General features: G+C 41.7%; 1 protein-coding gene across 10 annotated transcripts in view; it reads left to right on the top strand.

Annotated features, from left to right (window-relative positions):
• Positions 1-21,139, top strand: part of CPNE8 (copine 8) — a 296,010-nt gene that overhangs the window by 237,686 nt on the left and 37,185 nt on the right. For all 10 annotated transcript variants that reach the window (XM_073328394.1, XM_073328405.1, XM_073328393.1 and 7 more), the window contains one exon: positions 16,206-16,308. In XM_073328394.1, the coding sequence (XP_073184495.1) occupies positions 16,206-16,308 (103 nt within the window). The remainder of the gene's footprint in view (positions 1-16,205; positions 16,309-21,139) is intronic.

The raw sequence follows: 21,139 nt of genomic DNA, 5'->3' as shown, positions 1-21,139 counted from the left end.
ACTGGAACACATGAGTTATGAGGAGAGGCTGAGGGAGCTGGGATTGTTTAGCCTGCAGAAGAGAAGAATGAGGGGGGATTTGATAGCTGCTTTCAACTACCTGAAAGGGGGTTCCAAAGAGGATGGCTCTAGACTGTTCTCAATGGTAGCAGATGACAGAACGAGGAGTAATGGTCTCAAGTTGCAGTGGGGGAGGTTTAGATTGGATATTAGGAAAAACTTTTTCACTAAGAGGGTGGTGAAACACTGGAATGCGTTACCTAGGGAGGTGGTAGAATCTCCTTCCTTAGAGGTTTTTAAGGTCAGGCTTGACAAAGCCCTGGCTGGGATGATTTAACTGGGAATTGGTCCTGCTTTGAGCAGGGGGTTGGACTAGATGACCTTCTGGGGTCCCTTCCAACCCTGATATTCTATGATTCTATGATTCTATGATCCAGGTGGAGAAGATTGCAGAGACCTCCCATGCCCTAGTGGACATCTTGACTCCTTCAGTCACCTCACGGGTAGCTTTGCCTCTGGATAGTGCCATTCTGGAGCCTGGTAAGGCACTGTGGCAGACTCCTGCCTCCTTTCAACCCATGTCAAAAAGGGTGGAGAGGAAATATTTTGTACCACGGAAGGGCTTTGACTAACTATATACTGATCTTCCTCCAAGATCGTTAGTGGGAGAAGCAGGGGCACCAGAGGCCTACCCCCCCAAGGGTAAGGATGCCAAGAATCTGGACCTCTTTGGCAGAAAAATCTACTCGAAGGAGGCTCCAACTTCATATTGCCAACCAGCAGGTGCTCCTTAGCTATTATGACTTTAACTCCTAGGGCACAATAACAAAATTTAATGAGTTGCTGCCACAGGAATTCAGGGCTCAGTTCTTGGTTCAAGTCAAGGAAGGCAGAGCAGTGGCGCAAGCAGCACTGGATGTGGCCAACTCAGCTGCTCGGATCATGGTTTTGGCTGTGGCTATGAGAAGAAGCTTGTAGCTGCAGGCCTCAAGTCTCCCACATGAAGTGCGGCAAACTATCCAGGACCTTCCATTTGAGGGCACGGCACTCTTTTCGGAGCAGACAGACTCCAAGCTCCACAGCTTGAAAGACTCCAGGGCCAGTTTCTGGGAAGTCTCTGGGACTGCACACACCGGACCCATTGAGAAAGAATTTTATGCCTCAGTCTCTGCCTCATTTCTACCAGCCTCAGTCGAGGCAGGATTATAATAGGAGGCAGGGCAGGAGCTACAAGAAGAGGCCTCCTTCCAAACCCTTGTTGGTTCACAGACCAGGGCCTGCCAGACAATTCTAAACAGGCCTTCTGAGGATGTGCCCAAGGTTGCCATACCAGGACAGTGTCTGGATCCAACCTCCCCAATTTATGTTGACCAGCTATCCCATTTCCATTGGGAATGAGCCCAAATCACCTCAGATCGCAGGGTGATACACATTATACGACTGGGATCCACTCTGCAGTTCAGTTTTTCCCGTCCTTCCCACTCTCTCTTCACCTCCCTGTTCAGGGAGCCTTCTCTGATTCAAGAAGTGCGCAAAAGCTCCTGCAAATGGGAGCGGTAGAGGAGGTTCCTCCAGAGCTAAAGGGCAGGGGTTTTACTCCCGATATTTTCTAATCATGAAGGCCAATGGCGGACTCAGACCCATACTGGACCTGCAAAACCGCAACAAATTCATGAAGAAGCTAAAGTTCCACAGGGTCTCCTTGACTTCCATTATCCCCTCTCTGGATCCAGGAGACTGGTATGCCGCACTCAACTTAAAGGTTGAGTATTTCATATTTCAGTCTTCCAAGGCCATAGAAGATGCCTTCGTTTCATTGTGGGTCAAGTACACTACCAATTCACAGTACTTCCATTCGGCCTGTCAGCAGCCACTCGGGTTTTCAGGAAGTCCATGGCAGTGGTCGTGGCCTTCCTAAGAAAACAGAGTGCAGGTGTACCCTGACCTCAACGACTGGTTGATCAGAGATCGGACCAGGGCTCAGGTGAAGGCAGACATACGACTGATACTGTCAACCTTCCAGAAGTTTGGGCTGTTGTTAAACATGCAGAAATGGATTCTTTCTCACATCCAGAGGATAGAATTCATAGGGGCAGTCCTTGACTCAGTCCAAGTCAGAGCCTTTCTACTGGATGCCAGGCTCTAAGCTCAATCGTAGAGAGCCTCAGAAAACAATCCATCACCATGGCAAGAAACTGCCCGAAGCTCTTGGGGCATATGGTGTCATGCATGTAGATGGTGAAGCACACGAGGTTGCAACTCAAACCTCTTCAGGCCTGGCTAGTATCAGGGTACCAACTAGGTGAGGACTGCTTAGACAGGATGGTCACAATTCCCCCCTCGGTGATTGCCTCCCTCTTACGGTGGTTGGATCCGGGGGTAGTATGCACAGGCGTTCCATTCACGAAACCTCAGCTGTCGATGTCTCTAGTCACCAATGTTTCCACACTGGGTTGGAGAGCTTACCTGTGGATCCTCAGGACACAAGGCCTCTGGTCCCAGGAGGAGCTCTTGCTACACATCAGTGTGACAGAACTCAGAGCAGTGTGCCTTGCCTGCCAAACGTTCCAGCCCCACCTGGAAAGCAAGTGTATGTCGGTGCTTACAGACAACATGACAGCGATGTTCTGTATAATCAGACAGGGTGGAGTGTGCTCCTCTCACCTATGCCAGGAAGGCCTCCGCCTCTGGGAATTCTGCATAACCCACTCGATCCACCTTGAAACTTCTTATCTTCCAATGGCCCAGAACAAGTTAATGGATTGTCTCAGAAGATCCTTCTCTAATCACAAGTGGTCCATTCGCCCGGATGTTGTGAGGGCCATGTTCCAGAGGTGGGGAAATCCCTGGATAGACCTGTTTGCAAAGAAGCGCAACAGAAAGTGTCTGCAGTTCTGTTCCTTTCAGAATCACTGGGCTCGATCACAGACACGTTTCTTCTCCCTTGGAAGGAACATCTCTTCTATGCATTCCCTCCCATTCTGCTCATACACAAGGTCCTGCTGAAGGCCAGAATGGAAAGAGCGAGCCTGATCCTGATAGTGCCGGCCTGGCCACATCAGCACTGGTTCACCACTCTTCTGGACTTCTTGGTGGAAACACCAATCACCCTACCTCCATTTCTGGATCTAATCTCTCAGGATCACAGACACTTACATCATCCAAACCTCGAGTCCCTCCATCTAAGAGTCTGGAAGCTTCATGCTGAATCCCTTGGAGGTAACATGCTCAGGTCCGGTTCAATAAGTTCATTTACGGAGCAGAAAGCTACTCACCATGACCACGTACCTGGCCATATGGAAAAAGTTCTCAATCTGTTTAGTGCAGAAAGACGTCTCTCCCTCTCAAACATCAGCACCGTGTATTCTGAGCTGTTTGCTACATCTGAAACAGCAAGGGCTATTGGTATCTTCAATTAGAGTACACCTGGCAGCAATTTCAGCTTTTCACCCAGCGGTGAACGGCAGGTCTATTTTTTTCTAAGTCACTCTGTAGCCACTTTCTTAAGGGACTGGACGGGCTGTACCCACAAGTGTGGCAGCTGATCCCTCCCTGGGACCTTACCTTGGTACTATCAAGATTCATGGGACCCCCATTCAAGCCCTTGGCAACATGCTCTTGTCATGGAGGGCCTTCCTCATGGCCATCACGTCAGACAGGAGGGTTTCAGTGATTAGGGCCCTCACATCAGAGCCCCCATACACAGCTTTCTTCAAGGATAAGGTCCAGCTGTGCCCTCACCCAGCCAGCACAGTTCCACAATAACCAGGACATTTTTCTCCCAGTCTTGTACCTAAGACCGCACACCAGTAGCCAGGAGCAGAGTCTCCACTTGTTAGATGTCAGGAGAGCACTGGCTTTCTACATAAAAAGAACCAAATCGTTTAGGAAGACTACTCATCTCTTAATGGCAGTGGCTGACAGGATGAAAGGCCTTCCAGTCTCAGTCCAGAGAATTTCATTGTGGATCACTTCTTGTATCCACGCATGCTACGACCTGGCAAAAGTCCCTGCTCCAGCCCTGATGGCACATTCCACAAGGGTGAAGAAGCGTCTTCAGCCGCATTTGTGGCACAGGTTCTCATCCATGATATCTGCAGAGCAGCAATATGTCCACGTCTTTGCAACTCACTATGCTATCATGCAGCAGGCCAGAGACGATGCTGGATTTGGCAGAGCAGTGCTAGAGTCTGCTTGTTGTTGAACTCTGAACCCACCTCCTACATCTTTGGGAGTCACCTACATTGGAATGGACATGAGCGAGCACTCAAAGAAGAAAAGATGGTTACTAACCTTCTCTAACTGTTGTTCTTTGAGATTTGTTGCTCATGTGCATTCCAAAACCTGCCCTCCTATTCCTCTGTCAGAGTTAGCCGTCAAGAAGGAACTGAAGAGTCAGCAGGATGGTAGATCCGTATGTACAGCGCCATGAGGGCACAACTCCAGGAGGCACCAGAGCTGACCCAATGGATGCCACTGAGGAAAAAACTTTCCACCGGCGGTGCATGCAGCACGCGCACAGCTACACTGGAATTCACATGAGCAACACATCTCAAAGTGCAACGGTTACAGAATGTTAGTAATCATCTTTTTTCCATTGGGGAATTTTATAGTACAGTGGCAGGCCCTTCAGATTAGGAAAGTGCCATGTTTTTTTCTCAAAGATCATGGTCATCATTGCAGCAAAACCAAGGAAGAACAAAATTGTATTTCTCTACCACTTGTAAGATTTTCTGATTTTGGTTCCATCAGTTGAATCAGGCAGGAGAGCTGTCAAATGCAGTTGAAAAGTGGCACCTTCTGTTCAATTACTTAACCATCTGTGACAGGGCATACCTATCCCACACCAGCGCCAAAAGGGTTAACTCTGCTTTGCAAGCTGAGGAAGCCCCGCCCCTCCAACCCTGCTGGTCATACTCGGCCTGGAGGCAACATATAAAAGGTAGCAGCCCAGCTCAATCTGGAGAAACTACTGACCGGGAAGGACTCAGGCTGAAAGCTCCCTGCAGGGAGTTGCTACAAGTCCCAACCTTGGGACTACGGGCTCACAGAGTTCCTGACTGGAGACTCCAGGCTGCCCGACAAGTCCAGAGAAGGGATGGGACCGATGGGAGCTCGGCCATTTGAGGACCACAGAGACCTGGGGAAACCGGGAGTTTCGACGTGGGGGAAAGGGTAAGAAGCGGCCCAGGGGACTCCAACTCCTTTGCCAGTGAGTGAACCGGGAGACCAGTCAGCATGTTTCGGGAGAATCCCTGCTGACTTGGTGGTCAGCTCCCCCACTACTGCCAGGGCCCTGGGCTGGGGCTCGGAGGAGCAGGGAGGGCCCAGGATGCCACACCCTCCTGAGTGGTGCCCCACTCCGCCAACAGGCCGCACAGCCTCACAGAAGTGGGCTACTTTACTGACTCTGGCCATTGGTCTACACTGCCCTTGCAGGAAGGGCTGCTCACTGACTCTGGCCATTGAGCCACACTGCCCTGACGGGAAGGGCTGTTTATTGACTCTAGTCACTAGGCAGTACTACCCCATGTTACAGTAAGGCTCATCAGCGTAGGATGTAACCGACTGCAGAATCACCTCCGCCCTTCTTTTTAACTCTACATGACCCAACAACCCAATGACGGGATGTACCTACCCCACACCCAATGTACCTACCGTCACACCCAATGACGGGATGTACCTACCCCACGACACCATCTGAAAAGCACTGTTCAGTCAATTCAGACCTTGATTTAGCTGCTGGGAATCCAAGCCTAATTTAGTTCTAAAGCAGGGAAAGTCTTCCCTCTCCCAGGGAAAATCTAGATGGCATGCAACATGGTATGCTTAGCAATCAGATTACACAGATCATCACAGAGAGTGACTTACTATTCAAAGTCTCCTTGTCTCTTCTCTGGTGCTAACTTTTTCTACATATTATCTTGTTCTCTCTACCTTACCTTCCTTCAACACTTTTAAAGCAGTCCCATGCCAATCAAGAATTCTCCCTTCCATCTTTCTGGTCTAAGGCTCTGAACAACCCAGAAAGGAATCGGTATTATGAACGTTTCTATGTTTGGTTTAGGAAATATGATTGCCTTTTTGTTTTATTGTTCGGTCCCAAGTTATGAGAGAATACTGGATTGGGAAACATATGACCCTTAAAAAGCCCAAAGGTGTTCTGAGTCCAGACCATATATAGGCTCATTCTGCAAGAGGCATTCCTTCTTGAATGAGAGGAGGGAAAGGATTTACCAAGCAGCAGAGTAATATTTTCTCCACATCTTCATAAAGAATTGTAGAACACCCTCTTTTATTGCAGTGGATGCAGGGCATACAGAGTCCTTTGGTGTATCAAGCAAACATAGAGCCTTATGATTCTCTACTCATTTACGCTAATGTAAATGTGGAGTAACTTCACTGCATTAAACTGGTATAGCAGAGTGGAGAATTGGGTTCATAGTTTTTTCCATGACATTTTTCTAAATAATGCTTTCTCCTCCTGACATTGATATACAGTTACGATTTTTTTTTCTAATAGAGGGCTCCTGTACAAATCCCATTCGTTCTGAGTTGATAAACTTATGACTGCAGAAATGTGAATTTTTACCTGTTAATTTTTCTGAATCTTCATTTCTTGAACTTGGAAGAATTTATCCATACTGTAAAAAGAATACTGGTTTCAACAAGTAAACTTTTTTGAGTTTCTTTTAAGTTTAGTTTGTGGCAATCTGGAGTGTGAATCAACCCCACACTAGTCTGTTGCACACTAACTATTTCTGTGGACCTTCCTAACCCACACTAACAGTTCCTTAGTGCACTTTGATCTAGTGCCATTTCAAAGTGGGGTAGATCGAAGCGCACTACAGAACTTTTAGTGCATTGCAGCCAGGTTCATATGGACACCTTAATGCACATCCGGCTGGATGGAATAGACTTGCATCCCAGTTTGTTGCAAACTAAATATTCATGTAGACAATCCTATAGAAGTTTAGTGGAAAGTAAGATTTTACTTAACATCATAATATTAGCTATAGAAATTTTAGTCAGGGAAGAGAATGTTGTTGCACCTGGCCTGTTACACAGAAAGTCAGACTAGATGATCTAATGTCCATTCTGGCGTTAAAAAAAAATCTGTGAAAACAATAAGAGATCTTAAATTCATATACCAGGCCAGAAGGAACCATTGTGCTCCTGTATAACATAGGTCATGGAAATTCCCGGAAATAATTTCTAGAGCATATCTTTTAGCAAAACATCCAGTCAGTGATTGAGAATCCAATGTGATGTGCCAGTGGTTAATTACTCTCCCTTTTAAAAATTTACACCTTATTTCCAGTCTGAATTTGTCTAGCTTCAACTTCCAGACATTGGATCATGTTATACCTTTCTCTGCTTGACTGAAGAGCCCATTATTAAATATTTGTTCTTCGTGTAGGTACTTCAAACTGTAATCAAGTCACCCCTTGACCTTCTCTCTGTTAAGCTAAACAGTGTTCCATGACACTATTATTGCAAAACATGTTTTCTGATGCTGTAATCATTCTTGTGGCTCTTCTCTGAATCCTCTCCAATTTATCAACATCCTTCTAGAATTGTGGACACCAGAATTCAACATGGTGTTCCAGCAGCAGTCACACCATGTGAAATACAGAGGTAATATAACCTCACTGCTCCTACTCAAGATTCCAGTTTATGCATTCAAGGCTTAAAGTCAAGTGCAAATCCTACCTGTCAGACAATATAAGGAAGTCTTCTGTGTTGAACTGAAGAAGCCAAGAACAAACTAAAATGTAAGAATTCTCATTTGTGAAGTCAGCATAAGAGTCTGAATGCACAATTTTGATATAAATTCAACTACTTTAATTAGGTTTTTGTATAGAAGACAGTAATAGCAACATCTGTCTCTATCATTGATGTGGCATGGTATAAAAAGGATTTTATAAAGACGTTAAGAATTGCCACATTCTCAATCCTGCTAGTAGATATCCAGGTACGCATTAAAGAGCATTCAATAACCTCTGCTATTTTGCATGTGTGCACAAACATAGTAGTTTATTTTATAAGCTACACAGTGATGCACATCTGTATATGTAAATGAAGAATCAAGTTCAAATTGTTCATCCGTCTTAACTATAGTGGGTTTTTTCCAGATAAAAATCTGAACAGGAACTGTAGGCTGGTTGGTCCTTTTTACTTTATTGCAAAAGATTTATCTACTGTATTATTTTTTAAAAAAAAAAAGGGGGCAGTTCTAGAAAAATCATTCAGGAGGAAATCCTGAATAGCTGAATGTATAGCTTGGTAAGTGGCAGAAGTTCTCAGTTTTTTTTTCATCCCCTCATTCAATTGCATGGAATAGATCCTATCTAGATGCACTCCGCTTCCTGCCAGTTCCCATGGCTAGTCCCAGGAGGTGCTAGGCACGCTGCACTTCAAAGAAGTCACCGTGCAGTAATGTAATATTCCTGGCATCTGAAAAAGATCAACTGATTGCAAATATACTTCAGCAGAAAACCACAGAACAAGGAATATGAACTAGCTGGTGTCCCTCTTCTCTCCCTGCCACCTGTGAGAGTGAAAGTGTTTTTTTTAAAGTTGCTAGACACCAAGTAATTTTATCCAAAAAAGGACTAAAATGTCTAGAGAAAAAAGAAATGGTGGGTCAGCTCATAATAAACTCAATCTCTGAATGCCAGTTCAGGAATGTGATTCCTGCTATTTCAGGCATATGGGGCTCTTAGGGGACACCATGGTTAAAAACAAGCAAATCATCACAATAATTAACTGTGGGTATTTTATCTTTAAAGAAAGGAACCACAGAAACCAAAGCAAACAGAACATAAATGATAAATAATGCTTACTTAAATTGCAGTCTCTTCTGTATGTGTCTCTGTGGAAAGCTTTTGACAGAGATTACATCTTTAAGATTGGGCCTGCCTCTGGTGGAGGCACTTCTCTCTTTGGAAGTTAAGACCAAAGTATATTATTTCCAAAATTAGTAGAGAGTCCAGTCATAGTGTATCTTGAGTAACTAAAACAGTTTATAGATCAGAAAAATAATTTTGTTTAAGGGTAGGTGAGTCCTATTTGGTTTACCATATATAACCTAAACAGTTTATAAATGGGCAAAGGTGAGTAAAAATTAATTAACATTAAGAACTGTAATCCGAATTAAATCCCATTAGTTCTCTCTCTTTACCAATATTAGACCTAACTAGGATTACCTGGTCTAACCATTTGGTATTTTAACAGGAGAAGTTGTTAATATCTTAAATTAAAATAGTATTTCAATATCCCATTAAAATTATTACAAGAAAATTCAGATCTAATTCCTTGACAATGCTATGGTTAATTTCCATCTCACCAATTCATGTTGAAGACCTGGGGATGTTTCTGAACTGGGGGGGAGGGTCGCTTTTTCTTGATGCGGCTCAGTGACTGTTCTTTTATTGGCTGTCTTAATTTGGCAGTTGCCAAAATAGTGGCAGTTGCTGTTTGCTTGCCAGATGAGCTGTGACTGCTGTAAAGTTGAGGATGGGAGCAAAGTGCATACTGCTTGCTTGCTTACTATAGAGATTTTTATACTCTGCTTTCATAATTTTGCTGGTGGTGCAAGACATACCTATTTTTAGGGCTTGGCTGGATTTAAATTAGTTGTTTTCATTCTTATGTTTGCTCAGTATCTTTGTGCAGTATCCTTAGGAGCTGTAGCTCATGAAAGCTCATGCTCAAATAAATTGGTTAGTCTCTAAGGTGCCACAAGTACTCCTTTTCTTTTTGCGAATACAGACTAACACGGCTGTTACTCTGAAACCTGTCATTAGGAGCTTATGTAGCCCATTAATGCATATGCATTAGGATTATAAATTTATCTTAATTTGATAGTTATATTGCTTTTGTCTCTGTGGCAGGAAGTTATCAGAACATTTTTAAAGTTAAGAGTTTTAATGCTTTCCTTTATTTAGTCCATTTTCTGAGCTATTTCTTCAGCTTTTTTAGTATCTAATATAAATTGAATTTCTGTCTTCAGACTAGAATAGTCATTAAATAAGTCATTGTCTTTTCTTAACAGTCTTGGAGAGGTGATTTTCTTTCTGAGTTGGGTGAAGGAGTTGCTTAAGCATTGTCAAATAACTAGTTATTTTCCCAATTAATATAAGTATTCTATACTTACATGGCTTCTTGTAGTTAGCAACCAGTCCGCATGGTCATTAGATTCAAAGTTGGTACATACTGCCTTTTATTATTTACATATCATTAGAAGCTTTGATACAAAATATTTGCAAATATGCATTTCAAAATAAGCTTAGCAATTTAAGTATTTAAGGAATAAAAAAGAGGGTTGTTCCAAATGAGTTAGGGCTTGTCTTCATGGTGTGTGGACCTGCACTAGGGGGATATAAATTCAAGTGTGCACTAGTGTGTTGCACACTAACTGGCCTGTGTGGATTTGCTGGCGTGTACTAAATGGTCCCTAGTGCGCGTTAATGTAGTCCCATTTCAAACAGTGCTACATTAAAGCACACTAGGAAATTTTAGTGTGTACTAGAATTCACACCCCTCTATTGCACCACTCATTGTGTAAGCAAGCCTCAGCTAAGAGGAACCAACATTTTCAACCATCATTGTTTTCTTAGTTTGAAGAATGAAAACTTTAGAGTGTTTGTAAAAGAAATGTTTCAGAGTAGCAGCCGTGTTAGTCTGTATCCAAAAAGAAAAGGAGTACTTGTGGCACCTTAGAGACTAACCAATTTATTTGAGCATAAGCTTTCGTGAGCTACAGCTCACTTCATCGGATGCATTCAGTGGAAAATACAGTGGGGAGCTTTACACACACAGAGAACATGAAACAATGGGTGTTACCATACAGACTGTAACAAAAGTGATCAGGTAAGGTGAGCTATTACCAGCAGCAGAGGAACAGCAGTGGAGGGGCGGGAAATAAACATGGGGAAATAGTTTTACTTTGTGTAATGACCCATCCCCTCCCAGTCTTTATTCAAGCCTGAGTTAATTGTATCCAGTTTGCAAATTAAATTCCAATTCAGCAGTCTCTCGTTGGAGTCTGTTTTTTTGAAGACTCCAATGAGACATCGTTCCTCAGACGTTCTTGTCAACTGATGGAAATGGCCCACCTTGATTATCACTACAAAAGGTTCCCCCCTCTCCCCCGCTCTCCTGCTGGTAATAGCTCACCTTACCTGATCACTTTCGTTACAGTCTCTAAGGTGCCACAAGTACTCCTTTTCTTTTTGTAAAAGAAATGTATTTCAGTATGAATTTTGTAGGTGTTTTAACTGATGTTTTTTCTTGCAAAACAGAGGCGGGTCTAAAGAAAAAGCCCACTTCTGTGTCTTAGTTTATAGCTCTGATAACACATCCCTATACTTCTCTTTGGAATAACCTGGGAAAAAAATCCTCATTTTTTTGCGCTACCAGGTCTTTCTCTAAAACATAAAACTCTTTAAAAAGTTTGTTTTCTTGAGACAAAGATCATATGTAAACCAGACTAGTGGGTCTTGTACAAGGGGAAGTGTCCTGTTCTTTGAGAAGATGCTCTTTTGCCTTTTGACCAAAATTGCCCTATGACCTGCCATTTATGGCATTTACAACTGGCAACTAAAATTTCTGTTAAATACCTTATGCAAAGCACAAATTGCAATAACAGTACATCTTTTACAACATAATATTAAAATATAGCATTAAAACAAACTAGGAGACATAAAAGGTATATTCTTCTTTGTATGGCTGATGTAAATGTAGAGCAACAACTATAATTTTACATTTAGATGGTTAAGCCAGATAATTGTGTCTGGAATAGCAGAGTCTATTGCTGTGACGTCTCCTTCATGTTTGTGAATTGAGCATTGAGTTTTTATATGTTCCATGGTCTGTTCTGGGTGATCACAGTCGCACACCAGAGAGTCTTTAATTTTCCATTTGTGCAGCAAGTATCCGTATCTGTCATAGTTTGTGCAGATACAGTTTAGAGTTGCCCATGAACTTCATGGGAGATCAAAGCCAGAGATCTTCTGCATCAGCTCTTTCATAAGGTGTTTATTTATAACTTTTTGTGAACTCGATTCGGCTTTCCAGGCTTCATCAGGTTTGAAGTTGCATTGTTGCAGGTTAAACGTGTGAGACCAAAAGGGCCTACACAACTTCAGGTGGTGTTGGGGCGGGGGGGACTTTGTTAAGGCCCTGGTGAATGGGAAGATGTTTATTTTCCATGATCCTCTGGAATTCCCAAAGGATTGCGGCATCACGTCGAATGGATGGGGGAGCAATGTGCAACAGCACTGACAGCCAAGGTGTTGGGGTCGAATTGATGGTTCCAGTGATGCACCACATTGCACTATTTAGTTGGACATCAACAAGTCAAGTATGGTTACTTGTCCATAGCTATGCACGGTACTCGGCTACAGAGTACATAAGGGCCATCACTGATGTCCATAACACTGGGATGCTGATGCTCTTCAACTTGTGCTTGCCAGTTTCTGGACCTTGTTGACCCTTGTCTTTATCTTGACAGCTACCTTCTTCAGATGGTTGTGGAAGGTTAGCAGGCAATCCAACTTTACTCCGAGATAGGTTGAGGTGGTGTCATGTCACACAGTGTTGCCAAAGGTCACTTTTAGGGTGCGCTTAGCTTCTTGTTATCAAGATGGAATGAAGTGACTGTTTTGTGAGGATTTGGCTTGAGCCCCCATCTGGAAATGTTCCTTCTTGGTGTGTAGGTCCCTGTTCAGGGTAGACTTGATGTCGCAAAAGGTGGCTGCTTCTGTTGCCAGGGGAAGGTCATCCACATATGCAAATTTGCTTGGAGGCATGTCACTCTTGTAAACATTGAAAAGCATCAGTGCGAGTACTGAGCCTGTGGCAGTCCATTGTTGAGGAACCAGAGTGAACTGACGTGCGTTGCCCAGGTGGACATGTAACCACCTATTGCTCAGCATCATCCACAGTAGCTGTAGTGTTTTGTGGCAGGGGATGATCCTTGTGAGCTTTAGCATCAGGCCTTTAATCCAGACTGTATTGTGGGCTGATGGCACATCTTCAAAGGTTGTGCTGATCTTAATTTTTTTCTGGAATCTTTCCTTAATATGTGTTACAATCACCTAAACATGGTCGCAACAAGTGCATTTAGGCCAGAATCCCACTTGTTCTTTGGGGTTCATTGACTCAGCAAGAAGACTGATTCTCTGAAGAATAAGTTTGTAGATAGTACACAGGAGTGATATCAGCCTATAATTTACTAGATCATCAGTCAACTTGCTCAGCTTGCAATATGGCAATGACTATCGCCTCCCGCCAGGCTTTTGGGATACATCCAGATTCCATGGTTTTGATGTACTGTTTCACCAGCCATTGGAGTCCCCTGTGGCCTAGTTGATGAAGATGTGACTGATTGCTGCGACAGTGCTACTGTTGAGATAATATTCTTAGTTCCTCCCATGCTGTCATAACAAGTATTTTAGTTAGTTAACACCTGCAATGCACAATGTACTACTTTTGATTGAGTTGTGCCTTGTTATGCTATGAACTTCCTGAAAACTTAATTTCATTAACCATGTGACCATGAGGCCCAAGAATAAATGTATAATTGCATAGCTCAGAACTTTTTCCTTACTTTTGTAAAATGCAAGTGAAAAACTAGAGTTACAAAGAACTATTTTGAATTGTGCTGGTAACTGGGAGTTTTCCTTTAAATTACTCAGTGTAGATTGCTGATACATCTTATATTGTATATAATGTCCTATATATAATGTTTGCATTGGACTTTTACTCCCTGAGCCAGTGGAGTAAGGAATCTAAGGCTTCTTTCTACACGTGCCTCTTTTTAAATGAGTTGGCCCATAAATGGTTTTATTTCCAGTACTAATTTATTTTAGGAATTACTATGTTAGCTTAAGTGTACAGAGTAAGTAAAATACTTAGTTTCAGGATAGTTCATTTAAACAGCTACTATTCCATGGTAGTAAAGAAAAGGCAGATTGCTAGCCATTCTATTTGAACAGCCTACTTGTAAAACTGAATTGACGATCTAAAACAGCTTTATATTTTGAATCCTACACATTGTTTTCTCAGTTTGTAAAAATCTACAATGACAAGACCAATGGTTATAGTAAGGAATATGCAGCTACCACTTAAACCTCTGCAACTGCTTTTTCAATTGTTTTTATGCCATTGCAGAAACCCTTTGACAAACTGTCATTCCTGAGAAACAAGTCCATTCCTGAGAAAGCTCTTTCAACCCAGGTCTCACACACAGAAATGCTTATTGTCAATTACATTAAGCAGTACTAAAGGAAAAAGATATAATTTTCAGTGTCTTCAACTTGTAGTAATCAACTAATTTTGACGAATGGTATTTTCCAAACAAATAAAATGTCAGGTCCTTAATCCAAAGTGCTTAGATTTAACATAGCAAAAACAAAAGCAGTATGGAGATGTGGGAGGATGAAGGTTACAACAATGAAAGTTCATGAGACTAGTTTAATTTTGAATGCACATCCCTAGTTCTTGTTAGGATTTTTTAAATATAAATTAATTTAATATACTACATTTATGTACATTTTTAAACAATGAAGACCAGGGTAGGAGATGTAAAAAATACATTTTAAAAAATCACTCTGGATACTAGTGAGTGAAATGTTGTTCCACATATATATATTACTTCATTTTTATAGGACTACTTTGTGCTATTGTATGGGCTCATAATCCACATGGGACCAACTATGAAATTATGCATTATGGTGTGACAGATAAATAACAGATGCCCAGATCATACCCTCCCATGTTAAAACCAAAAGGAGAAGTCCCTATGGAAGAAAATCTCCAAGGGGATGCTTCTGCAGAGTTCTCCTTTTGGGGAGAGAGCAGGGTTTACCTCTCATGAAAATGACAGAACCCTAAACTTGGCAGAACCCCGAGGATCTCTGCATTCCTACACCTTTACATTGACTTTAATACTGATGTATCCCTGGTAGCCTGGCTCATCACACTACCAGTGCCTCCGTCTGACCCAGTGCCCCCAGGTGGAGTGGACTCATCAGAAGAGGTAATACAGCCTGGAGAGTATACTATGTTCTTTGGAGATTCCCCATTGGGGTGTAGGAGAGATGATGTGCATCTCTTCTGCATCCTCCCTCAGTATAGCCCCTATACCTGGCGAGACTTCTGAGGGGAGAGATGCTTCCGTGAAGGTGACTGAGGCCTGATTTCTAAATAATATTAGGGAGAGCTTCACACAGAAGGTTCCCTCTGTGTGTTGATCTAGGGCACGTGATTTGGACCAGGTAATTTTAGCTAAACAGATTCCTGAGCAAATAATTTAATTGTTTCCCTGTATCTCTTAAATAAAGAAAGACTATAAAGTAGAATAAAACAGTGAGAGTCTGTGTGTAAACTATTGTATGTAGTGCCTTATATATTAACTTGTAAAATAACCCCTAGCTGCAGGCTGGAGCAAGGGATATTTACTAGTTATGGCATTCCATACTGAAACTGCATCATACTCTTATTCTTGATGCAGATTCACTGTTGCCAGTTCTGCTACCCAAGAAAAAGTGATCATTTTGGTATCTTCTGCTGGTGAAACTTGTGCATAATCCTCAGAGGTGGATCCAACACAATCTTCACAGGTCATGTGGGGATGGCTAATTTCAGGGGTTAGAACTGCTGATGCAGAATATAGCAAACTGTTGCATATGACCCAGAAACATTCCGGGTGTTTAACAAGATCTTCATATCGTGTGCTGATTCCTAATTATTTTAAATGCACCATAATTATATTTCCCCATTAGACCCCAGCAACTACCTCCATAGTTCTAATAACTCCCTAATAACTAATACAGTTCTAAGGCACTGCCAGATACTACATTTTCCATTCTACCTCTGCTGCTGTAAGCTATCAACAATATACTTCTCACACTTCATTGATTCTGCAGCCACAGAGAACTTTGTTCAGTTGCTTCTGCAGATATCTATTAACACAGTTATCCTACATACCACAGTTACTTTGTTAGAACATATTCGGCTAAAGGCAGAGTTGTCTGTTTTAACTATGAATGCTTTTTCTTTTGGGGGGCCTAGCAGAGACATTCAGCATTACTGTTTTAAGCAATTGAATTGTAAAAGTATACTTTGTCATCTTAGTCTGTTTGTGTACAGGTTTTCTGCTGTTATAATTTTGGTCTTTTTTGTTGTTGTTCTTTCAGATATGCTTCCTCAGTAAAAGATGGCTCCCAGTATTTTGTTCTTCTCATTATTACAGATGGGGTTATTTCAGACATGGCGCAAACAAAGGAATCTATAGTTAATGTAAGTTCTATTTAAACTTGGGTTTCTATATTTTATAAGCAGTATATTTCCTGGTCTTAATATTTTGGACAGTAAACTCTTCTTTTCAAATAATAAAAATTGCCAGGGATAAAGGCCAAATGAAACTTAACTGTGAAATCTTAACTAGCTTTATCAAATCAGTGCTTTGAGGAACTTGTGGTCTTCTAGCTGATACTATATATTGATTGTACAATCTAGAAATAAATGACTTCTCAGTCCTCTTTATGTCAGATGGTCTTTGGAATGGGATGTTCTCCATCTCTGTACAGACCCTTCTGGTCTTAAAATCTATGAATGAAGACCAGATCTTTACTATAAGCCTGGGCTCAGGATGAACCCTCAGGAAAAATGCCTTTCCAGGATTATTTGCCTCTGAGTGGCATGTACTGCAGACTCCAGCTTTCCTTTTGTAGCATCTTTTTAAAGATTTTTAGCTGAAGTCAGTTTCTTCATTGGTTTTGAAGTTTTTCTGCTCAAAACTGCTAAACTTAAAAAATTATTTTGACTTTCTGAGAAGGGTTTGAAGGACAGCACCTCTCTTCCCCTCCCTTCTCAGAAATGGCAGACAATAGCAGGCTGCAGAAACTTAGCTCCCACCTGATGTGTGAGCAAGATCTACATCAACACAGATGAAATTGCCTTTGCTGAGATAAGGGCAGAATAAGTGGCCTGGAACCAGATGTATGTTTTTCAAAACCCTTCTGCTTCTCCCCCAGACATGGGACACCTATTGCTATAGCTTCCAGAACAAGCAGGAAAGTTTCCCTGGAATCTCCTAAATCTCCGGGCAAGACAAGTTTCCCCCATAGCAACGAGGAGGATGAAATTCCTGCTTTTAGCCGGCACATAAGCAAGATCTGTGCTGAGATAGTTTAAAAAGCCACAGAGCAAGCCCCTTCTCACTAGCGGTTTTACCTGCAAGTCCTCATGTGCCTTGAAACGTGCCAGCTCCTGTGACCTTTCTGAAACTAATAAGTCCGTTGTCTTCAATGCCTGCAGCCCACTCCTCATTCTGTGTGGATGGTCCCCACACTGCTGTTGGGTTTGGGCTGTTGGTGAAGTGATTCAGATCCTCTTGTCTGTGAGATACACCTACCTTCTCTGTCCTTCTAGCCTCCAGGGGTCCCACGCAGGCCATAAAGTGGCTACTGTTTTCTGAAGGGATACATGCAGAATACATTCCTGCAGACTGACCTTTCAGTCTAATGGTAGTGCACTCTCCTCTTCACAGGGTTCCTCCCTCTTTCTCTCAGGATTTGTCCCAAGGAATGGTGAACAGTATTGCTCACAATCAGATCTTAAAGGGCCAGCGCAAAGTCTTAAAACCTTTCATGTGAGAGTCTCCCTCTTGATCCTGTAAAGAGAAGGAGAAATCTCTGAAGCTGGGGCTTTTTGCAAGATCCCTCAGAGTCTCAACTAAGCTTCCCAGAATTATGCACAAATGAGGATCTAACTTCAGAAGTGGTTGTGGCTTTTTTTAAAGTGGAAACAAAACAAAAACAAAACTGAAGAAGACATTTGAAATTCTTTCTCACTTATTTAATGAGGTGATATTTTATGATTAAAGTGGAGTGGAATTCCCTATCAAGACCTACTTGTATCTAAGGACTAAAGGGTCTTCATTACTCTGTCAAAGGTTAAGCCTGCTGCAACCTCTTTAGTAAAGGGCTTAGTCACAGCAACCAAGGAAGTATTTTTGCCAAACTTATCAAAAGAATAGGAGCAACATTCAGACCAAAGTTGTATACAGCAGCTTCACTCCTGAGAGTATTGGCCGCAGTTTTTTATTGTGGCTATCTATGCTCTGCTGGGAGGCAATTGAGAGCATGAAAAAAGAAATGTGCTTTGAATTAGGTTTCCCTAGCAGCTTTTTCAAGTGATGTTTCATTTGACTGATTTGCTATACATTCAAAAATTCCAAAGATGTGTCTTGGGGGCAACTACGGCTCCATTTGAAGAAACTGGAATTGCTGTCTAACATCTGATTATCCTTCCAAATATTTTGTTGATCAGTTCTTTGGGGAGTACTGAGACAAAGTTGTCGCTGAGGCTTTAGAGAAGGAATAAATCCCTCCTTCCTTCCAGTGAGAGAATCTCAAAGTACCATACCTCAGCAGATGTTCCATTTGATCCTCCTGTTCCTCTAGGTTCGAGCATAGATTACACAGAAGTTGGACATTGCTGCCTTTCCTGAGAGTTGGAGAGGATGGGATTCTCTGGAAAAACCATCCACTCCCAAAAGCATCTCTTGGGGTTGTCCAAGACTGGGAAGATCCCCCCGCCCAACATCCCCTAAGGAGACTTCAGGGTGGGCCTTCATCTGGGAATGAGCAACATCAGAAAACAAATACTTGAGATAATCAAGGAAAGATATTCAATATAACTTGCTTGTTGTCCTAGGGACAAGTTTATTCTTTACTCAAAATAAATGAATAAACCAACACTATGAGAACCTTCAAAGCATCAGAAGATGAAGGGTGCAATAGACCATCTCCTACATACTGGAATATAGAACCAATTCTGTGGAGAGCCAAATCTTTTGGAACGGTTACAAGATTCTACAAGATTCTTTGTCTTGCAAAGAGAATTGTAGAATGCAACCCATTCAACAAGCCCATACAGAGATCAATATTCCAGGTGGAAATACAGTAGAATCTCAGAGTTAAGAATACCTCAGGAATGGAGGTTGTTCACAACTCTGAAATGTTTGTAACATCAGTACAGATACAAGAACTCAGGTAGGGAGAACATATCTGGATTGCTATGTGATCTTTATATGATGAGAGTGTGAATGTTGCCCAAAGAAGGTGACATGGAATATGACCTGTCTCATGACAGAAAGTGGAAGATTCTAGAGCCACTGGTTAAGTAAGTGATGTAAGGCAGAAGCTTTTGGTTTTGTGGAATATTGGTCCACCTTCTATCGGCACAGGGGTTTGGATGGCTTCCACCTCACTAGAAGGGGGACCAATCTCATCAGGACAGGCTGGCTAGAATAGTCAAGAGGGCGCAAAACTAACCACAAAAGGGGAGGGTAAAAAGAGGGTAGGTATGAGCACTCAGCACAAAATCGAGATGTTAAGAACAAAATTAATCAAGAAAAGGACATGTATAGGCAGTTCAAGAATTTTGTCTCTTCACCAGTGCTAGGAGCCTGGGTAACGAGAGGAACTGGAGTCATACATTTATGAGAATAAATTAAATCTAGTTGATATTACTGTAATCTGGTAGGATGATTCTTGCTATTCAAATTTTAAAATCAGTGGTTATAACCTATTTAGGAAGGATCAAGTGGGCTAAAGGGGAGTTGAAATGGCACTCTGTCAAAAATGGCATTAGCTGTTTCTCACTCACTGATAACTCAGAAGAAAATCTTAAATGCATATGGATCAATGTCAAAATAGATAAAGCACAAGATAGGGTATTGGTGTCTATTACAGACTGCTAAATCACATTAGGAAACAGGATGACCACCTCTTTAAGCATTTATCTATAGTGTGTAAGGAAAAACCTGTGTGATCGTGGGGGAATTCAATTTGAGTCACTCATTTTGGAAGTCTCATGCAACTAGTACTAAAACATCCTTGGAATCTCTGAACAAAATAGATGATAATTTCCTAACTCAAAAAGTGCTACAGCCAACACAGGGAATTCTTTATTAGACCATGTCCTAATAGATGAAGAGTAACTGATCACAGAACTAAAAATGTTAATGGTAGCTTCGGTACAAGCGATCATGACTTGATCACAGTTATAATGTACAAGCTGAATAAAGTCCAGACCAATAATATATATACTTAGTACTTTAATAGGGCCAAATTCACAAAGCTGAAAGCAATTATGAGCCAAATCAGCTGTGAGGAAGAATGTAATCAGAAAAATGTGAATGATAACTGGGAATCAATTAAGAACACTTTACTAGATGCCAAAAAAACCAACTTCTTCACAAGTGAGTAAGAAGATCTTATTGGTTAAAAAAATTCCCTGGTTTAGAGGGGAAATGAAGGCAGCTATAAAAAAAAAATAGAAAGAAGAATATAACATATGAAAGAAAGGGGAAGTTCATAGTGATGAGTGTAAACCAGAAGTTAGGAATTGTAGAAAACTGATACAGAAAGCTGAGGAACAGAAGAAGAGATCTATGGCCAGCACAGTTAAGAACAATAAGGAGTTGTTTAAATAGGAATAAAAAATATTTTGAAAGTGATATTAGTCCATTAGATTAAAATGGCAGAATTATCAATAATAATACAGAAAAGGTAGAAGTGTTCACTAAGTATTTCTGTTGTGCATTTGGGGGAAAAAACAGATGATATAGTCTCATCATATGGTGATGACAGCACTCTTTCCATTCCACCAATATCTGGAAGACATTAAACAGCAGCTACTAAAATTAGATGTCTTTAAATCAGCTGGTCCAGATAATTTATATTCAAGAGTTTTAAAAGAGCTGCCTGAGGAGCTCACTGGACCATCAGTTTAAATTTTCAATAAGTCTTGGAGTACTGGAGAAATTCCAGCAGACCAGACTGAAAGAAAACTGTTTTCCCTTTTTAAAAATTGGCACAGCAGGGTGACCTGGGTAATTATAGACCTGTCAGCCTGACATTGATCCTGGGCAGGATAATGTAGAGACTGATACAGGACTTAATAAAGAATTAAAGGAGGATAATAAGAACAGGAGTACTTGTGGCATCTAAGAGACTAACAAATTTATTAGAGCATAAGCTTTCGTGGGCTACAGCCCAGTTCATCGGATGCATAGAATGGAACATATAGTAATATATATATATACACACACACACACACA

Source organism: Lepidochelys kempii, chromosome 1 (genome assembly GCF_965140265.1).
Source record: "Lepidochelys kempii isolate rLepKem1 chromosome 1, rLepKem1.hap2, whole genome shotgun sequence".
NCBI lineage: Eukaryota > Metazoa > Chordata > Testudines > Cheloniidae > Lepidochelys > Lepidochelys kempii.
This window is presented reverse-complemented; position numbering and strand designations above follow the sequence as displayed.